The following is a 23612-nucleotide window of genomic DNA, read 5'->3' as shown; positions in this document are numbered from 1 at the left end:
CAGATAAAGTGACTTGTCCAAACTGAAGAACTGATGATTTTCAGTTCTTTGCTCAAAGTACAGATGGCGTTTGTGTAGCCAATTAAATTATGGGTTGTTTGATAGTGTTCTGTCTGGCAGGCTGCTAAGCTCTCGAACAGCGAAAGCTTACCTATTTTCGATAACCTGTTTCTAGGATTTGAGATCAATATCATGAGTGGCTGTTGTTGGAAGTACTTCGGTTCGCGGCATTCGTCAGATCGAATCATGTCGGGAAACACTGCGGGCGTCAGGTAAGCTGGTTTTCTGGGGTTTTCTTAGAGTTACTAAGATGCAAGCGAGGATGAAACGGCCCCGCCCCTGCACTTAACATGGGACATTTATTGTCTGTAAGGAACTATGATTATGAACTAAACATTCTTGTCATAGGTACTGAAAGATCAGGCCTTTATACGCCATCCACAACTATGAACACAACAGTCGTTTTACAATCCTATATATGCAGTGTCAGTGACACTAGTGTTGGTTGGTTGCCTTGGACAAGTCGCTTTACTCCAATGCTTGTGCAGTGACAGTGAGATTGGTTGCATTGGACAATTCACTTTACTGCTCAGATCCAATGCCTGTGCACTGACAGTGTTGTTGGTTATACACATTGGTCAGGTCACTTAACTACTCCAATGCCTGTGCAGTCACAGTGTTTAGTAATGGTAGCCTTAAATAAGTCACTTTACTCCAGTGCCTGTGCAATGTAAGTGTGGTTGGTTTTCAGAATAATTTTTGACTGCACGCCATGACATTTGACTGTTGCATCCAAATACTTCTCTTTCCAGGGTGCATGTGTGCAGTTATAATGTTGGGGGTCACTGCCCATCAGATGATCTGGACTCTTGGTTGGGTCTCGGTGGACCTGAAGCTGACCTGCCTACAGTTGTGGCTGTTGGGTACGTTAACTTCTGTTTTGCTTAGGTTGCTGGGTTATGACATCTGATAGTGATAATTGAATAAAAACAAGTCTGATATGTAGAGAGTTAGAGTAAGTAATTGGTGAGAGGTGAGAAAACAGTTGACATCCATCCATGAAGTGTCTCTAATAAGTAACAGTTCATGCGAATCTTTTTGGTGAACCTGATTTAGACATAAAAAGCCAAAGGATTGTCCTCAATGTGCAAAACTGAAGTGTTTCTATGTTGGACCATTGTGATAACATGTCTTTTTATGTTCACAGGCTTCAGGAGATGTCAGAAAAAAATGATTGGTCAGTGGAGCTTCTCAAGGTCTTCCATAAAAGGAACTATGTCAGGGTAGGTAGAAACTCATTCATTCTTTCTGTTGTGTTGTCAGTCAAAAGAGATACAGTTGCTAAAACAGTGTTTCACCTCCCAACATGGCCATTATTGACTAGGGTTATATAATATGTGGACTTGAGGCACGTTACAACCTAGATTTTGCTTCAACTATAAAAAGGAGAAAGTCGATCTTTGAAGGAAACTACAGATATTTCTGGTGATATTTCCTTCAGTAAACTCAATGCATGTAAATCAAACATCTTTCATTTGGAAATACTTATCTTCTTCAGGTTAAAATGCGAACGTTAGGATGGCTGTTGCTGGTTGTTTTTGTCAAACGGGATAATCTCAAGGATATCGGGAATGTCGAGTCAGAAAGAACACGGACAGGCTTCGGCTACGTTGGAGGATTGACGGTAAGGTTTCGAGTTTTGTCTTTTAAGACTACATCAGGAAAGCAACAAGCCTTTTGCTGACTTAGAGGGCCTTGGCTCGCCCTTGCACATGTTGATTCAGATGGGATTATTCCTGATTTAAACTCAAATAAAGAGGTATATGATGATTGCCTCTGGTGTAGAATGAAATTTCAGGCTGTAAAGTTCTTGTGACAAATATGTAAGTTATGCATGACTGGTATTTTGAGTGCACAAGGTTGATTCTTGTGCTTAATACTTTGCTGCAATCACTCTGACCTGAATATCGAGTTGTGTTGACAGCAGTCGTGTATAACATGTCACACTCCAACCATTATTGACTGAAGAACATAGCAGAAGTAGTGTGTCTGATCTCTGCGGGCGCTGCCCAACGCAAAGTCAATCAATAGCATGCAGCACTAAGAGGTGATTGAGAATGGGAGGTCTAATGAGAGCAGATGATCAATTAAACAGCTCAATTAACTTGAGAAATGATTGACTGCCAGTTAGAGTTGCATTTCACTGAATTTTTAGCCAGCCCAAGCTAATATAACCAATGTCTATGGACAAATACATGTAGTACTCATGTTAAGTACTGTCTGTTTGCCGAGTTTTGTTGTAAACAATGTGAACATAACTAAAGACCTTCTGTTGCAATTCATCAGTACACAATGCCAGCATAACTTCCAATTGTTCTATGGTTGTGTTTGTCTGGTGGATACTGCATTCCATCCATTATCGTGGTTTACATACACAACAATACAGAATGTACAGTGGAACCCCGGTTCAAGTTTCAAGTCCAAATTTTTTTTTTCACTTTTTTTTCTGCTCAAAATCAAGAAAAATCATCAGTCACAAAAAATGTTTGGCTTTGAAAATTTTCCGAATTTTGAACTTATGAAAAAAATTCAACTCTGAAAAAATTTCTAATCCAAACATTTTTTTTTTTTTTTCTTATCAAAATGAAGAAAAATCATCAGTCCCAGAAAAATTTTGGCTTTGAAAATTTTTCAGAATTTTGAACTATGAAAAAATTCAAGTTGTCACTTGTTGATAGTGATGATGCAGTATCATTTACTCTTGTACTTGTCTTAGTAAGATAGTGAATCACATTGCATCTGTTCCTCTTCAGGCGAATAAAGGTGCGGTCAGCATCCGAATGGATCTGTTTGGGGCAGACATCATCTTCGTCAACAGCCATTTTGCTGCCCACATGGACAGTACCGAAGACAAATTAGAGGTGAGTTCACCCAGTCACCTTAATTTGTCCTTACATGCATTTAAAGTGATCTTGAAAGTCCTGATAAATCCTTGAATGTTAATTTTGTTGTTGTTTCCCATGACCCATTGCATTATTTGCTATGTCTTAATGCTGTTAGCTTCTCTCATCAAACTTGATGTCAAGTCACACTGTGCATGTCATTTGGCTTAAAGGCTGAACATGGAACTGCTTCAACAAGATGAAGAATCAAAGTCGGCTGTCCTGCTGTACGTGTAACTTCCAATGGCTATCTTAGAATGATAGATTATGAAAACAAAGAACCACATTGATATATTATGAGGGCAACATTGCATGAACAGTGAGTTTTCCTTCAAATGTCAGCTATACTTTTAACTGATAGTTACGTCATTGGCATTACTAACTAATATCGTTGGCCATTTTTTGCTGCATGCATGTCTATTATAATACTCAATGCATTTCAGAAAACCGTCAAACACTCTGTTTCGGTGAGATTTTGGCTGTACAGTCATTCTGTTCTTCTGTCCTTTATTTCGCTTCATTGGCCTTATATAATTTTGCTGTCACTTTTGGTCTTTGATCTTTACCATAGGTCATGTAGGTGTGCATGAGTAGAAAGAATAAAGATTTGTTCAGATCTGTTGTGAAGTAGGTCGTCATTATTAGGTGTTTTTTCGTTGGTACGTGTAATTATTCTTTGTTGTATTGGCAGTCCAATTAAAGGGGCTCTATAGTCAGTAGCTAGGTAGGCAAGATAAAGTTACACAAAGTTACCAATAGGGGTCTCTCTGATCTCGCAGTATGTCAAAACTATTTAAGCTTGTATGAGGAATATGTTTAATTCTGAATCAATCATAACCCAGTGCCATTTTGAAATGTGCATATCAGTCACACCGAGATTTTAGTCCTACTTTACCATAGAGGCTCTTCTGTATCTCATTTTCCGGTGCACTCTATCTTCTTTAGGTTCTGGTGTATATAGTTATTCAAAGTATTGCCCTGTCTTATACTCACTCATCACAATGGTGCAAGTTGTAAAACACTTCATATAGAGTTGTGTTGCTGATATTGAAGATAATTCATACATTCTGCTGGTGCATGAATGATGTGATGTATGGCTTCCTGCTCCAGCAACAACAGCTGGTTCAGTACAATGCCAATCAAACCTGATTGTTATCATCCTTGTGAGATTGTAGTAATATGACTATAGTGTATACCCGTATACTTGCGAGCTTGTGCAGCTGGCTTATTCTCATAATCAAATTGCACAAACTGCAAGGACGGTTTTTGTACAGCTTTTGCAGAAGCCCCATAGGCTCCATAAAGTTAACTTGATTCCCATCAGCTCACGCCTCGTTTTTTGCACTGCTGATAGAGGCCAAAATTTATATCAATGAATTGGAGAAAAAATCCTCATGTTATGGCTTGACTGGGCTATATAATTCAGCACTTATAACTCATATGTGACAGTTAGAGCCGGGAGTGTGTGGAATATCGATATGAGCAGATGGTGAATCTCTTGGTAATAGTATAAAACCCATTACCAATATGTTTACTATACTTCTCACTCACTGAGTGTGTTATCTATGCACTTGAATTAGCAAATTGGTCATCAGCTATCCTCATATGTTGGGCCAACAATAACGATGTGATGTACTTACGTTGATTAATCGTTTGGTATTGGTTTTCTGGGTTATCATGCATACGTTGTGACATATAATTGCTAAATGTTGTCCAGGGAAAAATCTCAATTCCCTAAACAAAATGATTGTCAAGGTAATTTGAGTGATATGTGGCAATACCAAGAATGAACACGGTAATTATGTACCCATGAGTACTATGTGTCTATCCTTTCATATAGAGCATCAGCAGGGGCATAAGTGCATTTTCAAGTGTTAGAGATCAGAAGGTATCACCATGCATTAGATCAAATAGAGAGAGATATCACACTCAAACAGCTTGGTTTCTCAAATGTTGTGTTTTATTGCAGGACTACCACAGTATTCTAAAAGCACAGACCTTCCGTGATGAGGACGTGGACTATCTGCTGGAGCATGAGTTAGTATAAACCCAGCAATTAGAGCTATTTGGCTGCAGGAATGGCCGACAAGTTGGCCCAAAGATTTGATCGCAAAAGATTGGCTACCCCCAGGGACATAGATATAAATGAATCACGTGTGATTGTGAAATGAATTTGAGCCCTGTCCCAAATTGTCAAGAGAAAACTCATAATGATGTTACCCGATTTCCTACACGCAGTAGTTTGCTGCTGTCTTTTTCAGCTATGTCTTTTGGATGGGTGACCTGAACTTTCGCCTCGATACGCTCTCAAAGGAAGATGTCGAGCTGAAAATCACTGAAGGAGACTTGAAGTCATTATGGCCACATGATCAGGTAAGATGTGGTGAACAGAACAAGTCACCGAGCGACTGGTTTTTCCAATCAAATGGTACTTTTAATCATGAAATCCATTAAGAGTTTTGCAATTTACTGTACTTCTTGCTCGGTATCATCGTGGAAACAGACAGGTAGAGTGAGATGCCTGGCTCAAGAGCTCTTTGAGGCATTGATGGCTCATTTCATCTTGTTCATTTTCAGTTGAACAAAGCACGAGAGAAGAATTTGATATTTCATGATTTTGAGGAAGGTCCTCTGAACTTTCCTCCAACGTACAAGTTTGATAGGAAGACAGATCTGTATGATACAAGGTCAGTTAGAGCCCTATTCACACCCAGTTATCCGGCTAAATCACCTTACAATGTTGAAGGGCGCTGAGTATCATTAGGCCCAAGGGTACACCACACACAATCCCTTAAGGAAGCTGAAACTGTCATGCATGTGCCACCGAATTGAAGTTGGAAATGGTGATAGTATTGAAAAGAAATGGGAACCTTACAAAAACTGTAGCTATACGAATATCTTTTCAATGGTCTTCTGTTCCTTGCAGTTCTAAAAAGCGTAAACCAGCCTGGTGCGATAGAATATTATGGAAGGTCCTCAAGAATTCGCCAAAGGGAACAGCATTTAGTGCTCGGCAGCTTTCATATCATAGTCATCCACAGTATCAACAAAGTGATCACAAGCCAGTCAGTGGACTCTTTGAAATACAGGTAAACATGTCATTATCACTATATCAGTTGGAATGTCATCGGTTTATGTCTCATTTAAAGGTCATGGCAATCAGAGCTATGTATTTGCTGTAGATCACAAGTGGTGTGAATCTGTCCATCACAATCCCAGGACATTTATGTCATCAGTCTCACAGCTTAATCTAGCATTTGCACCAAATAGACTTCCCATAATCAAGTTCTAAGCTTTCTTCATCTCTTCCAGCTGCTGATTGAAGCGCCCCTTCTTCCTGTACAGTTCCACCCAATCAAGTCATGGAGCCAAGAAGAACAGGCGTCGGCTTTCTATAAATACGTCAGCCAGTTAGAAGTGACCAAGAATGACTGGATTGGAATATTCAAGGTAAAGTGTCTTCTTTTTCAGCACTCACCCAAACATGACGTAAATGTAGCATGGTCTCTGTCTGACACTTCTGAGGCCTGTATGATCTTGTCCCAAGCTTTGGTTTAGTTTGATTGGTTCGAAGCTTCTTTTCGATTTCTCAGTCTAAGCATAAAACTTCTCTCTTTGCAGCATGACTTTCGGCACTTCGGTGACTACGAATGTCGTAAATACGTCGCTGGCAATAAGGAACGTATCAAACAAGGGAACCAGCTACAGATTGTGTTCAATGACAGCAGAGTGGATCAGCTGGATGGCAAATATATCCTCGCCTACTTCAGTAAGAAGAAAAACTGTCTGATGGGGTACAGCAATGTATTCGAGGTGAGTAGTCAGTCGCATAGGTCAGGCCTTTGTTTTAGGTGTCGTATGGTAGAGGACATTGCATGCGAGGACTCTGACTGGCCTCTTTAGCATTCTGTTTCTACCTCATTTTGCAGTTGCAGTTGACCTCCTGAGAACCATGTGGTGTTAGTTCTTGATAACGTCAGTGTTCAAATTGACTTCAAAACTTTTTGACCTGCATTATCTTTTCACCAACATCTAGGTTCAGCCAAGGCAAAAGAAACCTGAACCAAGTCCAACTCCGAGGAAGAAGTATGAAAAGATATCCAAGGATATGGAGGACTACCGTGTACTTGCTGAGAAGGGACTTGTGCCGATACGAGTGAGGATTTGTACGTGGAACGTGTCTTTCCAGGGTCCTCCCAATGATATGAATGATTGGCTGGGCCTGGATCAGGATACACTTCCAGGGGTGGTGGCTATAGGGTAAGTTTATCAGGCCGTGCTCATACAATGTATGTAGTAAACTGAGAGCTAACAATTGACCACTGATTGCTACGATACATGTACTTTGATGAATGTGTGTGCGGGTGTGTGTGTGGGGGGGGGGGGGGGGCAGATGACAGATTGACTAAAGGCCTACAGAGCTTTGAGTGTTTAATGAAATGAATTTGATTCATTCCAGTTTGCAGGAAATGGAGGACAGGCATGTTTGGGCGGACGGATTGTTGGATGTCTTCTCTGAGAAAGATTATGTGTTGGTGAGTACACTGTCCTGTTTTCACTCTTGTCTCAGTCCAGGATTGGTGATGAAAATGTGAACGTGGCACTCTGTCACATCTGAAAAAAGAAGTGGGGTTCAAATTAATGCTACATGTATGAGAGGCAGCCCAACTTCCCAGACAGCTATACCATCTGACATTTGTTGTTCCAGGTGAAAAGCCGTGATTTGATGTGGCTGCTGCTGCATGTGTATGTGCACAGAAGCTGTCTACAGGGTGTGACAAATGTTGAATCGGAGAGAACAAAGACAGGCTTTGGTGGACTTATGGTAAGATATGAGGGTTCTGCTAATTGAGGTTCGCGCTTCTCTTGATAACATAAGGAGGTTGTTCACATGACCTTTATCTTGGGGTTCAACACATTATAAGATGTCATTGCTGTTTATCAGGGTTCATCCCCTAAACACATTTGCAGGAATAACGAAATTCATGCTTAAAAATGTCATACTAGACTCATTTTCTCACCTGTGGGGCTGTTTTAAAAAACCTGACCTGGAGTACCAGATATCAGCTGTCTTCCATATTGCTTGCAGGCCAACAAAGGAGGTGTGAGCGTGCGTATGGATCTGTGCGGCATCGACACAATATTCGTCAACAGCCATTTTGAAGCCCATCTGGATAACGTGAACATGAGGATTGATGATTACAAGGATATCATCAAGGATATGACCTTCAGAGATCCAGACACTGATCGACTGCTCGACCACATGTGAGTCTCATCTTGGCTTCTGAATCGGACACAGTCATTCAAAATATATGAAATCGCTGTATCAAGTAAAGCTTCGTGCCTCAGAAACTGTCATATCATGCTACTAAAGGATAATATCATGGCTGTTTGTTAAATTTGATGTCCAGACAGTACAATAATTGCACTGTGTACCTTATAGTCCATTCGTTTGTACCAGATGACAAAATCTTTATTTCATTTGAAACCGTCTGCTAACATTACCCAGGATGATTCTGTCAGCAAAATCGTGGTAAAGTAAACTCTTGTCATTTGCAGATATGTGTTCTGGATGGGGGACCTCAACTTCAGAATCGACACGTTCGATAAAGCCGAGATAGAACGGCGAATTACGAGAGGGGAATATGAGTCTCTACTTCCTTTTGATCAGGTAAAAATGGACACTAAAGTTGTGTTCTGAGGGAGGGATGACCTTTCTACTAGTGTAAGAGGTGTGTGACTCATTATTTGAACATTATGGACTCAATATTAGTCTGATGATAACCTTTATCAAAGTTGATAGCGGACTATACATCCCAACTCTAACTTTTGACTTTGAATCACTTGATCTTTCAGCTGAACAAGGCACGAGAGCAAAATGCAATCTTTGATGGCTTTAATGAGGGTGCTATATCATTTCCACCAACTTACAAGTTCGACCCTGGAAGTAACTTGTACGATACAAGGTAAGTGGTCTGGTTCAAGTGTGATGGAATTATGTGTTTATCAATTGTGCTGGTGAATCCAAGAAGACTCAATTATTTGGTGTCAATCAGCAACAGGTCTGATTTTGTGCAATAAGTTCATAATAGAGAGGCATAAGTATAGATTAGTGTTCACTGGCTTTGTGTGGGTTGGGGATGAGGCCATGGAGCAACTTTCTGCCTCTGCGCATTTGAGTTCTGTGAGCGGAGATTTGGCTTCAAGATTTCGATGCATAATCGTCACTCTTTCCCACTTCAGTGTCAAGCAACGGAAGCCAGCATGGTGTGACCGTGTCCTCTGGAAGGTGAAGACTGACCCAGAGAATCTCGTCAACTTTGAAGTGAAGCAGCTGTTGTATTCCTCCTTCCCATGTCAGCAGATGAGCGACCATAAACCAGTCAGCTCAGAGTTGGAAGTATTAGTTTTAAAGGAGCCGCCACAACCACCTGTGAAGTTCTTTGAGGTGGATGACTGTCATCTCGGAGATGATTTGAGGGTTGAATTCTGTTATGACGAAAGTGAGGACCAGATCCACATCTCTAGTCAGGACTGGGTTGGCTTATTCAAGGTAGGTTTGGGTGACCCAGGCGAGTGTCTGTGGCTATAATTCTCTTTGTGAGCTGTCCAACAAGTTCAATTTTCAAACATGTTTTCAAGGGAGCATGAATTCGTCTACATATATAATGTTGGCATTAAGTCCTAACACTGCTATTACAAATGAAATTCACTTGAGGAGAGAAAGCTTAGGAACATTTCCTGACATACTGAAATCTTACATTCAGGCTGAGTTTTCCTCCTTCGATGAAGCCCTAATTCATGAGCGAGCTTCAGGGAAAGACAAATGCAAGCAGCAACATGTGAAATTCTCCAAGCAGGATACAGAAACTCTCACGCCGGGGAAGTTCATCCTTGCTTACTTCAGTAAGAAGAAGAACTGTGTTGTTGGATATAGTAATTACTTCATGGTAAGTTGCTTATGGTTGACAATGTACTTTGAATGTAAACACATATCAGGAAGGCTGTTGATGTGATAGAAAAACCATAGCAGGTCTACTCAGAGAGAAAGCGTATCATAGGGCTGTGTCACAGAAGAGTAGCTGTGAAGGAATGCATGTAATTCATAAAAATACATGAAAAGTTTACTTGTGTTTTCTATCTACAGTGAATTTCCTCTTCGATTTCAGATCAAACCTTCTGGGAAATCAAGGACTAAATAGTAACAAAACAAAAGAGGACTTTGACCTGAGAACCTGGATTTTTGACTTGTCTCTCTTTGTTAGGTGCCCTTCTGGATGGAAGAGGTTGATATGTAGTGCAAAATGTTTCCCCGAATTGGTGTTATAACACGCCAGTTGGGAATCTTTGCTTCACTGCTTAGTACATGTATGGATATATTTCTGTATTTCTAGATGAAATCTCAGTGAGACACTTAAGAATGACATAATTCGTTTGAAATTCATACACTTTGTTGTACATATTTTTAACTGTTACACCATTTGTATGTATTCAAATTGATTTGTATATCTAATCTGAGTATGAAATTTGAATCAGAAATCATAGTTTAAACTGCAACAATGAAGTTGAATTTCTATACCTGGGCAGCAGACATTTTCGTGAAAAAAACCAAAGAATTATTTAGCATATATTGTAAAATATCTAATTTTTCATAGAGATTTTATGTGTCCTTGTACATGTGCTCCTGGTATTATGATTTGATATTGTTTTGTAATCATCAGAGAGAAGTAAGTGTAGTCTCTGTGTGTAGTGTGGTTAGAAAATACTACTTGTTTTCATGTCTTGTTGTATGTGATTCTACTGTGTAAAGACATAGCTATGCATGTGCATGTGCATGTGCATGTGCATGTGCATGTGCATGTACATGTGCATGTACATGTACGTGTATTAGTGGAGAAGTTTTGACAGTATAGCTGTTAAATTCGAAACTTTGCTGTTAGAAAATTGGTATGAGAGATATGATGAACAGCCAGTAAACAACTGGTTGAAACGTCATAGCCTCAAGAGAACTAATTAGTCAATCAGTATGATAACCCATGTCCAAGGAAATGGTGGAGGGTTGACTTTGGTCCATGCTAACAAAGTGCAATTATTTTTCCAAATAAGACTGTTTTGTGTTCAGTAGAATTTATACTTAGTGGTTCTTTGTCAAATCGATGTTATTTGACAACTGAGGACTGTGTTTATAGTGGAAGTGGTTATGCAAACTTGGGGGGGGGGGGGAGGCAGGTTGTTGTAGCCACTGCTGATACTCCAATTCTACAATTCTCTATTGTAAGTGTATTATCAGAATTTGACACCATGACAATACTTTCATAACAGCTTGTAACTCAGAGCAGCATGTCGCTATTGTGATGTGGCTTTTATTTATAGATTTTGCTTGTTACAGTTTATGGTGGAGAGCACTTTTTTTATGTTATACAATAAACTATATTATATATCTATCAAGCCGTTGTCTGTGTGTCTTCATTTCCTACAATGTAAATGAGCACTTGAACATGTCAGCTCATCCTGTTGGCCGCCTTTGCAAATGAGTAACGGTCAATTCTCTGGGCCATTGTCTGGGCTATTGATGAATGTAAATTCTGTAACTTTGAGTCAAACTGGAGATGGGCATAAAGTGGCATTTTGCTGATAATACTGCCACTGGCCTGGAATACATGTATTAAGTTGAGGAGGAAAATGGACTGAAAGATGCTGGAAACTGCCAAGCGCAAAGGAATTGGAGACAATCGGAGTTGAGGCCATTTCAACTAAATGTACATTTGGCTTCATGTACGTATCGAGACGATGTTTGAACCGTCACGAGACATACATCAGGCGCTGATCTGAACTAATCACAACCTGTAAACAGTTGGCTTTGATAACCACTGCCTTCCTGACTTTGTGCTTGTACGAGCCAGGCACACATTGCCAGGTGTTGGCAATCGGATTACGGGGACAGACTTTTTCTTTTCCCCTACCAAAGCTGGGCTCTGTCCCCTCATTTGTCTGCCTTGCCGGCATCATGCTCAATGCACAATGCTCAACTATCTCTATCTCTCAATGAGATCATGAGTGGATGGAGTCACTTGGGATGCTTTCGGACATGTTGGAGACAGTCCCAACCGCTTGTACTTTGGACTTAGATGACAAACAGATAATATTGGAGGCAGCCACAACCAGGCATTCATGTGGCTCCATTCAGAGATGGTCACATGCAGATGAACATTCAGTTCTAATCAAAGACAGGAACAACCATATGTAGATTTGAGTTTGATAACAGAGACAGTTTTGGAGACAGACCAGATAAACAGCTTGGATCAGAGACCATCACAACCAGGTGTATAGTCTTGATCCAATATAAATCCAAGGGCGGACACTCCCATGTTGATATCAACCCTGGAGGGGAAAAACGGGTACAGCATCCTTAATCGAAGACAACTTCCCAAGATTCAGCTCGTCCTTCCGATACAAAGCCAACAGGTATCTAAGAAGACAAAAGGGGAACATAGTATATAAAATTTCAAGTTTATTGAATAACATTTATCTATAGATTAACACTTGGATTCAACAAGTCATTACATCAAAGATATATAATCTTCTTTGTATATACAAAATAATGTACAGTTACGAGATTGAAAACTGCCAAATGTTTGCTGGAGACTTATTTCAGCAGATTTTGTTTTTGATTTGAAAAACTGAAAGAGATTTTGTAATCCACCAAAATAAATATTGTGAAAACTCATTTTTTTAGAACTTTTTGCGAATTGGGGGCAAAAATATTTGGCAATTTGCAAACATTCATAAGGAAATGATACCTGCATCTTGGACGGACTAAACTTAACTCCATGCATAGTTAGCAAAGTCATTTTTACTTGATTTGTACTAACAATAGGCCCTTATCTAACATGAAATGAAAACCAATCCACAGAAATGCACCATCATGTCTGACCAGACGAGCATACTTCATAAGGATATTCAAAGCTTACGTATAAAACATTGCAAAACATCACTAATAGAGCCACCACGTCAATCAACTAGAGAAAGTCAATACAAAACTTAGTGAAAGCGAAAACCGTGGATGGAATACAAGAGTTTTATTAAACAGAAACTACAGGCGGTTGCTCGGCAGGCCAGATTCACGTCATAATGTTTCTGACAGGCATTTCCAATCTCCAACCTCACCACACATGCTTGTACATGTACAAACAACATATTTATCATTGAATCAAACATTACCCATTCTTTCAACTTTGTACCAGTTTAAACCCCCAGCTCCTGCCTATAGTCCCCCTTGAAGGCTGTTGTGGTCTTGCATAAAAATTGTCAAAATGACAAGAAATGGAACATCTGATACTCTCTTTTATTCTAACTTGAAGAAGCACCAGCAGTGGATTGCGCAAGAGCTTCAGATCTCTTGATTTCTTGTGTGATCTGTGTCAAGTCCTGAATGAACTGTTGGATCCTATTCAGTTGGTCATTTGTCTCCTCAATTGCCACGTCTGAAGCCTGTTTCTGATGTCTGTTGACCAACTGGAACAAGTTATGGGTTGCCCTGGAATAAAGAGAATGAATAGAATGATCGAAATTTGCTTTTTAGGTTTCCATCTATATATATCCCGGTACAATGTATTACCAGTAATGTGACCCCACTGTCATTAGAACACTGTTTGCCATTACTGCAATGAAGCCTATATGTCAATGTGTCATGTACCTTAGTTGAAGTGACAACCTCCCCTTCCACCTAATGATGGCAACTGATAAGACCCCCTCCAGAGATGATGAGTTTTTTCCTTGACTTACATTTTTATTCTCCCGAGAAGAAGTGTCTTTTTGGCCGCAGTGTTTTTAATGTGTGTCCATCTTGATTCCCATTTGACAGCTGAACTCTGTGCTCTGTCCAGTCGAGTCTGGAGACCAGCAAGCTGGTTGTTGTAACCCAAGATCTGATTGTTCTTTTCCTGAAATTGGGATAAAAATGTGTAAACAAGTCATACTCCAAAACTTCCTATTTCACAATCTTCTCCTTTGTGTTCCACAGTAGATAAGATACACCGACCGCTCTGGTTTATGAAGACAACAGTTGACTCTTGACTCTGCTGTGGATGATGTTGATAAAGCAAAGAATAGAATCATAATCAAGCTCTAAGGATTTCTTCACACAGTTTCTTCTTGACTTGATTTATTACCTTCTCCGGTGACTTGTCATTCCACCTCAGAAGTCTACAACATAAGTTATTCTTAAAGTGGGAAAAACATTACCTCTGTATATTTCATTAACTTCTGTTTCTGTTCCTCGACGGCACCTTGGTTCTTCTGTTCCCGTTCCATGAGATCAATGTGAGTAGCTGTCAAGGTGTCGTACCGAGCAATCACTTCCCTAATCTCATGAAACTCCTCTGCTGATTCAATGACTTTGTCCAGGTATTTTTGATATATGACATTCTTCTCCAATTTTTTCTGGAGTCGATCTTTTTCCCTGACTAGCACTCCAATTTCATCCTTTAACCTAAAAGTATTTACATGTATTAACTTAATTACATGAAACTTCCGAACACAGAAGAAGAAGAAGAAGAAGAACATGAAATAAAAAACTATTCCTCCAAGAATGAGCAACTAGATATACTCGATGAAGTTCAAATGAAAGATTATCCAAGAGATTATTTCTTCATGACCAAATACTCTGGTACTGTAGTATCTAACCATGTCCATATAATGAAGGACAGACACATTTCTTAACATGCCGCCAAACCCCATTATCTAATCGATATCCTCAGCTAATTACCTGTCAATTTCTTTGTCTTTGGTCTTCTTTAAATCTTTTTCATCATTTGCCTTCTTGATTGCCCGAGCTCTCTTGGAATCATTCTCTTTCAAGAATTTATCAAACTTCAGCAAGGATTCTTTTAGCTGGTATTCTTTTCTCTCCAACTCTTCTCGCCTCTGTTGCAAACTTTCCATTTTCATTTGGAACTCCTAAAACAAATTACATCAAGATCAACGATGGTGTTGGATAGCGAAACAAGTACATGGAGTAGGATGAAGGACCGTCGATTCTTCTTTGTTTGTTTGATTGGGCTCCTATGGAGCGTTTTTGTTTATGTTGTATATATATGGTACATCAATAAGAAGTATCAATGACCTGTAAGTTTCTATTTTTATGGTCTCTCTCTGCAGCGCTATTGTAAATTGTGGGCCATGGTATGCTATGATGCACCAATATTATTCATTGGTCACTTGAGTCCTTCTCGATCGTTTAGTCAGTAAGAAGAACTTTAGCTGTAGCAGATGCCTCCAGACTCTGAGGCAGGATGAATCAACCATCCTTACCTCCTTCTGTGCAGCCAAGGCCTGTTCTACTTCAGACATCTCCCTCCTCTTTTCAAGAAGCCGTGTTGCAGGGGTGAGGTGGTCATCCTCCCGCTCAGGCATCTTGCTGGAAAGAATGAAAATAATGACTGTTTTTTTAATCAGTGTAAAGGCAAAGTCAAGTGCAAGTGGAGTCCTTCCATTTGGTGAATGTCAGATTTGTGCTTAATGCTAAATCAAATGCCTCCATCATTTATCTTCGAGTGTGAAATCTCTTTAAAGTCATTGGAATTCCGACGGTTAGAAATTGTTAATGTTACAGCATCCGTGTCACACTCATTGACCATCATGACCATTGTGACTGTCAACTTAATTCCCAATCCCACCCAGTGCAGTTCGAGTCAAAACAAGATAAGAACCATGCAGAAACACTTACACGAGGAGTTTATCCTCAAATGTAGTTCTAAAGTATTCTTCTAAATTCACCGTCATCTTTAATTCGGTTTTTTTACGGAACAAAGACTAAATTTTTGCTTCAAACTACTCTGTCAAGGATGAAATGTATTGACTTTTATGTACATTTTGTGCACAATGAACAGAATTGTACAGGTTGTATACAATCCAACATGGCGACGTTGCTTGGTAACTATGTTTTGTCGCAAACTTGTTTCGTAAATGAAATTATAATTTTTCTTTATCTATAGTGGTTCTTGCCAATAGATATAAAATGAAGGAGTTTTATGGTACAACTTAATTTATTATTGTTTTTGTAAAAGTTTCTTTTTCGACCTTGACCTACATTCTCCATAATCAAGATGGCTGCCCTTGGCATTGGAAAAAGTTATTTGCGTGTTCTACTTTCAAATAAAACACATTTGATACGATGTATTCCCCAACGGTGAGAATAAATGGAAAAAATGTATCACGAAGCAGGTGTATGCGAAATTTCATGGTTGTCGGTGCTGTAGACGAAAAGTTGTCGACAAAAATTCGTCTGCTTTTTCAACCTTGCAGTTGCAGACTGACTCAAAAGTGAAGTTGTCACTTGCCCTGTGACTGTGTAAGTCAGCCATGAGGTTGGTACTGTATTGTACAACAAGTAGAATACATCACTTACATTTATATATCAGCTCATTGGATTGTTGGATAGGCGAATTCCCAAACTTAATTGACTTGCTCAGGACTGAGTGATGTCATCTTCATTTATTTTTTTCAGGTTGATATCTTCCACATTAGTTAACAGACAAACTGCAGATGACCAGCAGGGATCCTGGGTCAGGAATTTGTTTGTGCGAAAAATTGAAACCCCAAAAGAATCCCAATCCCACCTTCTTTCAGATCGGAGCATTGTGTATGAACTGCAATGTAAGTAATATTGGTCTGATGTTCTAGTGTACCAAGGCAGGCGGGAATGTAACTGGAATAAAAGATGTTCTTCGATGTCTTGACGTAACCTTATTGCCACATTGAGAGATCGTGTCCTTCACACTGATCACCATATTCCTATAAAAACTCTTGCTACTATTTGGCAACGTGTGTTTACAACAGATTTGTGGGGGATATTAACTGCCCAATATTTCTTATACTGGCCTATTTCTGGTTTATAACTCCCCTCCGATGTACATGAAGTGTCCCTCCTTGGTAAGTATCAAGTATGTTTATTACTGTAAGTGTAAGTCAATGTGTTGCTTGTGTCTTTTTTCAGTCCATTCAGTGAAACCAGAATGTATGGAAGGTTACATAAAGCAATTGTAAGTATGATATGTCAAAATATAGATAAGTCCATCATCTTCATGTCACATCGTTTATGACTTGTTGTCTTCAGTTTAAAGAGAGATAGTCCTTGATAGAGAGGTGGGGTGCTAAGGGAGGTTCCACTCTACATATACTTGGCACTAGAATCTACAATGCTTTGTGTTTGTTTCAGTGAATCCTTCAACAACATGATGCTTGAAAAGAAAACTGGTTCTGAATTAGTTGGCAGCTGGACTGTGGAGTTCGGAGACCAAGATGAAGCAGGTAAGTTGTTCTGCTACTTCAAGTAAAATCAGACATCAACTGTCTCTTTGAGTTTGCAACCATTGGTTTTCTTCAGTATTTGTCATTAAACTTGACTTCAGCTCGATGAATTCTTTCGATAATGTTTATGCCCCCTAGCAATAAATGCATAATAATGTGTCATTTCAGTCCACCTTTGGAAGTATGTTGGAGGGTACCCTATGCTCAACAGTGCTACAGAAATCTATAGAACAGATAAGGTAGGACTACGGTAGTGAAGATAAGTCACACTTGGACTGATGTAAAAAACCTGAACTGTGAATAATGATATACTCACCAAAATTTTAAAGTTTGAACCATATCCTATAAATCAAATTCACCATTGTCCAATCCCTTCAAATGGGGGAGTACCCGAGAAGTGCCAATTTCAGTTTGAGAAGAGGGTGAAAATTTGTGAAGTCAGGTTGAAATAAATTTTTTTTACTTGTTTTCGCCTTTTCAGATAGACCATCATCTGTACGTGCATACTGCTTTGTTTTTAAACTTCAAGCCTACTTTCAGGATTTTATAGATTTTCGAGTTGCTAGAAACCAGATGCTCCGTTCTCGTCGCAATATGATCTGCCTTAACTTTAGTTTCTGGCCAATGATGGAGCCCAGAGAACCATCAAATATCTATGAACTTAGGAGCTATGTGTTAAAGGTAAATGTTCAGAGTGAATCAAAGTTGTGATATTATTGCAAGTCCTATCTCAAAGTCTTTCTACTAAATTTCAGGATTTTCTGGAATTTCGCAAAGCTCGCAACCTAATGCTCCGACATCGAACGAACCAGATAAACTTGGCATTCAGTTACTGGCCATTTGCTATGCCCAGAACTGATGGCAATCATATCTATGAGCTTAGGAGCTATGTGTTGAAGGTAACAGAAGGCATGGTTTGTTATATGCTTGTCATCTTGGCAGCCTCATACCAGCTCTTGCTAAGCATATCTCGGTGTATTAGTCATTTTAGTGGCACCCGGTAGCCCTCACTGGTTCTACTGTTAGTGTCTGGCTGGAAATTTACTTTCAGTGTTGCTTTCATTCTTTCAAGACCTCAAATTTTGTATTATGAACCGCACACACTCATGTTACTTTTGTTAGGTTATTTGTTGTATCAAAACAATAGCTTGAGGCCCTTAGATGTCATTATTTATTCAATCTTATTCCTGAATTGTTGCTTTTTACAAATAAGCTCTAATTTACTCAATAATCCTCATTGTCAATGTGATGTCTAGGATTGTGGTAGTCAAAGGACAATGTTGTACATGTATTGTGAAGTATTAGTCCAATTGCCTAGATGCTTTTGTTATACTTATTCAATTTGAACACTTCCTTTACCTAATCATAGCATTTGGTACAGATTGTGTACTGGACCTGGTAGATTTTCTTTAACTCAGCATAGCTTTGGTGACCTCATCTTTGCTTGATGAAATATACATTTCTACGGTATATTGCACTTTTATATTGCACAACGTGCTTTACATTCATGCCGAGCTTAATCCAGAAACATTGCTGAAGAAACCAAGGAGCACACACACTGTGCTACTCTTGGCCATTTCAGGTCTGTTAACAGTACAGAATGACAATGGCCGAGTCTCAAGCCAACAGCCTTCCAATCACAAATCAGACATTATTCCACCCTGCTTCCCCAAGAGGATGTTTGGCTGAGTCTTCTCTGATACTGTAGCTCTGTGGTGGTTGGGCTTCTATATCACGCTTTGCATGTGATATTGACGATTACTCAGGATGGTGCTGAAAATTTGAAAAATTTGGTTTTTAGTGCTTTGAGTGTGGGAGTCCTCCTGCTCAACTAAAAGTCGAATGTCCAGAATTAATGCATTCATGTACGTTATTAATGGAACCTTCATCGCCATTGTCGTGATATGATGTTTCTATTGTGTTTCTTCCAGCCTGGTACTATGATCGAATGGGGCAACAACTGGGCCAGAGGTCTGCAGTACAGGAAGAACTTGGAACAGCCAATCGCTGGTCTGTTTTCACATATTGGAGAAATGTACACTGTCCATCATATATGGGGTAGGTAAACCTTTTGTTTCCTGTACAGACTTATGACCAATGTTCAATAGAAAACAGTATTTTGATCAACTTTGTTCATATTTGGATGATGAATATTTTCATTCTGTGTATTCCTCTTGTTTTAAAGTAAGAAATAAAGATACCAGTAAGTTGTCTTTTCTTTCGTTCACCACAGTTTCATTCCTTATCTTCAGCATACAAGGATCTCCAAACACGTAAAGAGCAGCGTGAAGCTGCCTGGAGTATGCCTGGCTGGGATGAGTGTGTTGCATATACAGGTAACAGTGCTTTTGTTTTAATGTTATGTTTCAAATATCTTTTTATCTTTGAAAAAAGCATGATGTATAACCTCACTGCATTTTTGTGTTTCTGTCTTGTGTGTATTGTTGCTTTCTAACATTATCTTGGTTGCTTGTGACTGTTGGCACTCTTTGGGGCCGGGAAAAAGTTAGCATAGATATATAGCAAAAAGTAGCATAGAGTAAACTAATTTGCCAATTAAATGACTTTGGCAATTTATCTGTATAGGGTATATTGTAACTATATCAGGGTACACAACAGCAAAGTTGAATTTCATATTCAGGTTGTTTGAACATAATTGAAAAATCTCAGGTTCAGTTTCAGATTTCGAATTTTGCACAAACAGTGTATGCCTTTAAGGAGGAAACTAAGCAGAAGTCTTGCCTGATTACAAAAATGATAGTTGCTTGCATTTTCTTTCACCATTCTCTGTTGTATGATTGTCTTTCAGTTCCCTTGATCCAAACTCTCAATTGCGGCATAATGATCCCGACACCATTTTCAAAGTTGAAGTAGCCTGTGTCTAACATGGCAATGTACTGTACCTGACTTTATTTGCCTTCAACACCCTGTCGTGTCTTCCCCCATTTATGTTTTCCCCAAACCACTGAACCCCACTTGTCTACATGTACATATCCTAACTTATGTTCTACCCAAACCACGTGGGAATATCTGGTTAAATGTTGTGTGAATATCCATCCTTCACCGCCGATAAACTCCCCACCATAAAACCTATCAAATTAGGCTATCCCCAGCAATTTCATTGGTCATCCCTTTATGAATATGCATCAGTACAAGTAACATCACTTGTACTTTTATGTGTAAGGTCTTAGAGGATGCCTTCTGTGACGTAACTGACACTACACTCTGTGATGTCACGCAAACCTTTTTTCCTTTTCTGACTTATGTCTGCACTATTTGTCAAAGACACTTACAACTGACTGTACATATTTGTACTCTGAACTTTACAGAGCTTTATTTGAGCTTAAATGGATTTGTTGCTCATTCTTGTCAGAATGTCCCATTAACATTTATCCAGCTGCATTTATCACTTGATAATCAAGTACCTTTGAGAAGACATAACAGGGTGATGCCCAGGTGCTAGGGTACATGTAATACATGCACTAAATGTTGACACTTGAATAAGTAACTTTAAAGTACTGAACCCAGTCAGAATCTCTACCTTGTAACTTTATGATGACATCAGGATTCTTGAAATAGAGAGATATCCTGCTATAATGTCTTCTCTCTGTCATTTCAGTGCCGTTGTTGAGGTCGATGAAGTCGAGGATCATGATTCCAACACCGTTCTCACCCCTGCACTAGACACAGACCGGGCGTCCTCTGAGCAACCATTCATGCCATATTTTCACAAAGGAACGGACAATTCTACAGATCTGTGCACATGTGGCATTATCAGAAAGTGACCCTTGTAAAGTGATTATGTCACCATGACAATTAGACAAGAAACTCCCCCATGGAATAGAGAACCTTTGTTTGAGAACGATCCAGATCTTTTTGTTTTCGTACATGCCGTCTATCTGTGTGAAAATATTGTATGGAATGTTCTGAATGCAAATGCAGCTTATTTGTTCTAACAAAGTATGTGTAGATACTAGAGTTAGTTTTTGAGGAGACTCACTTTAACCAAAATCTGTGGGTTGAATTGAAAGGGTCTGTGAAATGTATTTGTAGTGAGATAGTATTTTTAAAGAGGCGTTTGTTTTTGCCGTCAAATATCTGATACAAGGCAAAAATCTCAGTTGGCTGTCTCATGTATAGTATAGGATTCGCAAATGAGTGATTCAGAGTATATCGTTGCAACCTCTGACAATTATCACTGTGATAAGTGATAAGATTCCATTCTGCTGGTAAAACCAGTAATCCCCTGGGTTTGATATCGCTGGTTGTGGCCATCACTGATTCTTGTTGCAAGCACCTGCTTGACCACAGCAAACAAGAGATTTTCTTTGCATCCAGGCATGATCGCAGGTCATGCTACATGTATCTGATAAACTTCATTCATCATAGTATATGCGTTTATTATATGAAGGGTTTGCATGTATGGTTGTGAATTTATTGACAAAGTGATTGATGATGCGTCCAAGTTATAAAGTGTTGGTCGTAAAAATCAAGTTGAAATCAGTCTCCAGAAGATGGCGGGTAAGCTTTGATTTGATCGTCCAACAGATCATGAAGTTATAGTTCTGCACAATGTAGAGTTTAACTTAGTTATAAATCCCTAGTTACGAATGTGATCGAATTGCCACAACATTTGTATGTACAGAACAAGAATGTGAGTCGTGAAAACTCGTTTGACTCAAAAAGTTTCCTGCATGAAATAATGTAATCGTTTGGGTTACTGTAAATTAAGGCTACATTTTAGGGAAAGTGGAATTAAGACTGTTGAAAAACTTTAAAAGAGAATTTGTTATGGTTTCATTTCAAAAGCAGATTCTGGTATTGTGTAAAAAGAAAAGAAGTCCTTGTTTCAGGACAAGCACTTTATCAGCTATGTGAAATAAATAATTTAATGTAAAAGATGCTCATTTTGCTTTTACAATTTATGTTAACCCCAGTGGTCATATAGGAATGTTTAAAGCCTACATTTGAATCTTCTTGGATTTATCCAAAGTTTTGATTCATGTCGGCAGAAAAATATTGTGTCACATCCTAGTGATGTCACAATCTGTCCAGAACACCAAACCCATACAGTGAACAGAATCTTCTCGGATAATCGCATCTGGTCACTGTCATACCATCACAGGAGCTGTTACACTTGTCTAGTTTTCCACTGAGAGACAACACAAATGACAGATTTGAAGCCAGATTACTATGATAGGACTCGTGCTTTGATGTTGTGCCTGGGACTCGACAAGTGTAAAATCATTGCAATATGCAGTTGCAGTGTCTATTTGAGGGACAAGGACGGAGTTACAACCAGTCTGTATGCAATGAATGAGGTTGTGATCCAGGCACACTTTGAGTCCATATTTGATGTGCAGGATCTCTTTACTATGGCAATACTTAGGATACGTCCGAAGGTTCCATGAACTTTGTCCCAATCTGACACGGATTGTTAGGGTGTGAAAGCACCCAAAGTGAATCAATCCACTCATGCACCCAATGAGAGAGGAAGTATTGGATGGCATAGACGGCGTCAAGGGGACAGAGTCCAGCTTGGGGGCAAGTTAGAAAAGTAGAGAATTGGTTATCCCTGTAATCCAGTTAAAGACAGCTGGGAACACCCGCCCGGTACATGCACAAGGTAGTCTTACGGTCGAATGAGGCCCAAGGCCGACTGAGAATGATCACTGTGCACACTAGGGACGACACACTTGTGGTGCAGCAATTTTAAGGACAGCTTGGCCGATGAGGAATTCATGAACATTCATCTGCTTTGAGCAATGATATTCCATGTGATCAGTGTTATCTTAATTGTAAAAGTGACCGGTAGTCACTATGGGTTGAGCAAGTGCTGTATCAAATTGTCATTGTTGATATCATTCACGGTTGGCGCGCCCGTTCGCATTTTCGCCACTTGCGAATGCTGCACATGAGTGGCGAATGTCTGGCTAAAGATTTTGCGAATTCAATTTGAATTGCCATGATTTGGCGAGAGAGTAATAGTGTTGAGCGAAAATTGATCAAAGTCTATAAAAAAGATCCACTTCCACACCAAATGCACCAAGGAACGATCGTTAGTTAGTCAAACTTTATCATATTTGCGGGCGGTCGCGCTATCACACGTGGTTGACTATCGTCTGCATTGTAGTTCCACCCGTTGCCGCTACAGTGATTTTGATGGCGCTGCTGGTCGCCTTACGCATACATTATCGGCTCGCTTCGTTGCCATGGAGTCTCTGGTCACGTGTTCCTCGAATCGTTCGTTGATTTGCTAGTCTCAGTACCGGCGGGCTGCCATTCTCGCACGTGTTACTGTGGGCTGGGTCGGCCCCAAGATGGACAAACGATCGGCAATGGCTAGAGCTGACTCAATAT

The 23612-nt window shown here is 39.6% G+C and overlaps 3 protein-coding genes across 6 annotated transcripts; 2 read left to right on the top strand and 1 right to left on the bottom strand.

The window, feature by feature from the left end:
• The first annotated feature begins 120 nt into the window (after nt 1-120).
• LOC135500904 (uncharacterized) lies at nt 121-11390 on the top strand. Of its 2 annotated transcripts, XM_064792625.1 has the most exons (21): nt 121-272; nt 813-923; nt 1208-1283; nt 1559-1684; nt 2814-2921; nt 3386-3409; nt 4912-4979; nt 5204-5315; nt 5520-5629; nt 5869-6031; nt 6255-6392; nt 6564-6755; nt 6979-7202; nt 7402-7477; nt 7651-7767; nt 8032-8207; nt 8502-8613; nt 8799-8908; nt 9186-9495; nt 9710-9892; nt 10112-11390. In XM_064792625.1, the coding sequence occupies exons 1-21, from the start codon at nt 193-195 to the stop codon at nt 10142-10144; spliced, it is 2649 nt and encodes an 882-aa protein (XP_064648695.1). In that variant the 5' UTR covers nt 121-192; the 3' UTR covers nt 10145-11390. The 2 variants fall into 2 exon arrangements, with proteins under 2 accessions (XP_064648695.1, XP_064648696.1); XM_064792626.1 differs by lacking the exon at nt 3386-3409.
• Nucleotides 11391-12490: 1100 nt separating this feature from the next.
• On the bottom strand, nt 12491-15812 carry LOC135483500 (coiled-coil domain-containing protein 42 homolog). The gene is made up of 6 exons (XM_064764459.1): nt 15670-15812; nt 15255-15360; nt 14710-14900; nt 14187-14433; nt 13728-13885; nt 12491-13479 (listed from the first exon to the last, which is right to left on the bottom strand). The coding sequence occupies exons 1-6, from the start codon at nt 15723-15725 to the stop codon at nt 13293-13295; spliced, it is 945 nt and encodes a 314-aa protein (XP_064620529.1). The 5' UTR covers nt 15726-15812; the 3' UTR covers nt 12491-13292.
• A 235-nt stretch (nt 15813-16047) lies between these two features.
• LOC135500892 (protein NipSnap-like) lies at nt 16048-22153 on the top strand. 3 transcript variants are annotated; one of them, XM_064792607.1, is made up of 10 exons: nt 16048-16131; nt 16450-16598; nt 16939-16984; nt 17161-17252; nt 17421-17491; nt 18008-18151; nt 19184-19310; nt 19505-19588; nt 20062-20146; nt 20872-22153. In XM_064792607.1, the coding sequence occupies exons 1-9, from the start codon at nt 16049-16051 to the stop codon at nt 20124-20126; spliced, it is 861 nt and encodes a 286-aa protein (XP_064648677.1). In that variant the 5' UTR covers nt 16048; the 3' UTR covers nt 20127-20146; nt 20872-22153. The 3 variants fall into 3 exon arrangements, with proteins under 3 accessions (XP_064648677.1, XP_064648670.1, XP_064648687.1); XM_064792600.1 differs by lacking the exon at nt 20062-20146; XM_064792617.1 differs by lacking the exons at nt 18008-18151; nt 20062-20146 and adding an exon at nt 17793-17933.
• The last annotated feature ends 1459 nt before the right edge of the window (nt 22154-23612 follow it).

The sequence above is a fragment of the Lineus longissimus genome, chromosome 2 (genome assembly GCF_910592395.1).
Source record: "Lineus longissimus chromosome 2, tnLinLong1.2, whole genome shotgun sequence".
In the NCBI taxonomy this organism is placed as follows: Eukaryota; Metazoa; Nemertea; class Pilidiophora; order Heteronemertea; family Lineidae; genus Lineus; species Lineus longissimus.
The sequence above is the reverse complement of the archived record's forward strand: the minus strand, read 5'-3'. Positions and strand labels throughout refer to the sequence as shown.

Excerpts from the sequence above, each read along its gene's own strand:
- LOC135500904 (XM_064792625.1), top strand. The coding sequence starts at position 193 with ATGAGTGGCTGTTGTTGGAAGTACTTCGGTTCGCGGCATTCGTCAGAT. Across the intron at positions 5,316-5,519 it reads CATTATGGCCACATGATCAG|TTGAACAAAGCACGAGAGAA; the intron begins GTAAGATGTGGT and ends GTTCATTTTCAG. Across the intron at positions 6,393-6,563 it reads ACTGGATTGGAATATTCAAG|CATGACTTTCGGCACTTCGG; the intron begins GTAAAGTGTCTT and ends CTCTCTTTGCAG.
- LOC135483500 (XM_064764459.1), bottom strand. The coding sequence starts at position 15,725 with ATGACGGTGAATTTAGAAGAATACTTTAGAACTACATTTGAGGATAAA. Across the intron at positions 15,361-15,669 it reads TTTGAGGATAAACTCCTCGT|CAAGATGCCTGAGCGGGAGG; the intron begins GTAAGTGTTTCT and ends CATTCTTTCCAG. Across the intron at positions 14,434-14,709 it reads AAAGACAAAGAAATTGACAG|GTTAAAGGATGAAATTGGAG; the intron begins GTAATTAGCTGA and ends AAATACTTTTAG.
- LOC135500892 (XM_064792600.1), top strand. The coding sequence starts at position 16,049 with ATGGCTGCCCTTGGCATTGGAAAAAGTTATTTGCGTGTTCTACTTTCA. Across the intron at positions 17,492-18,007 it reads AAATCTATAGAACAGATAAG|GATTTTCTGGAATTTCGCAA; the intron begins GTAGGACTACGG and ends ACTAAATTTCAG. Across the intron at positions 19,311-19,504 it reads CACTGTCCATCATATATGGG|CATACAAGGATCTCCAAACA; the intron begins GTAGGTAAACCT and ends CCTTATCTTCAG.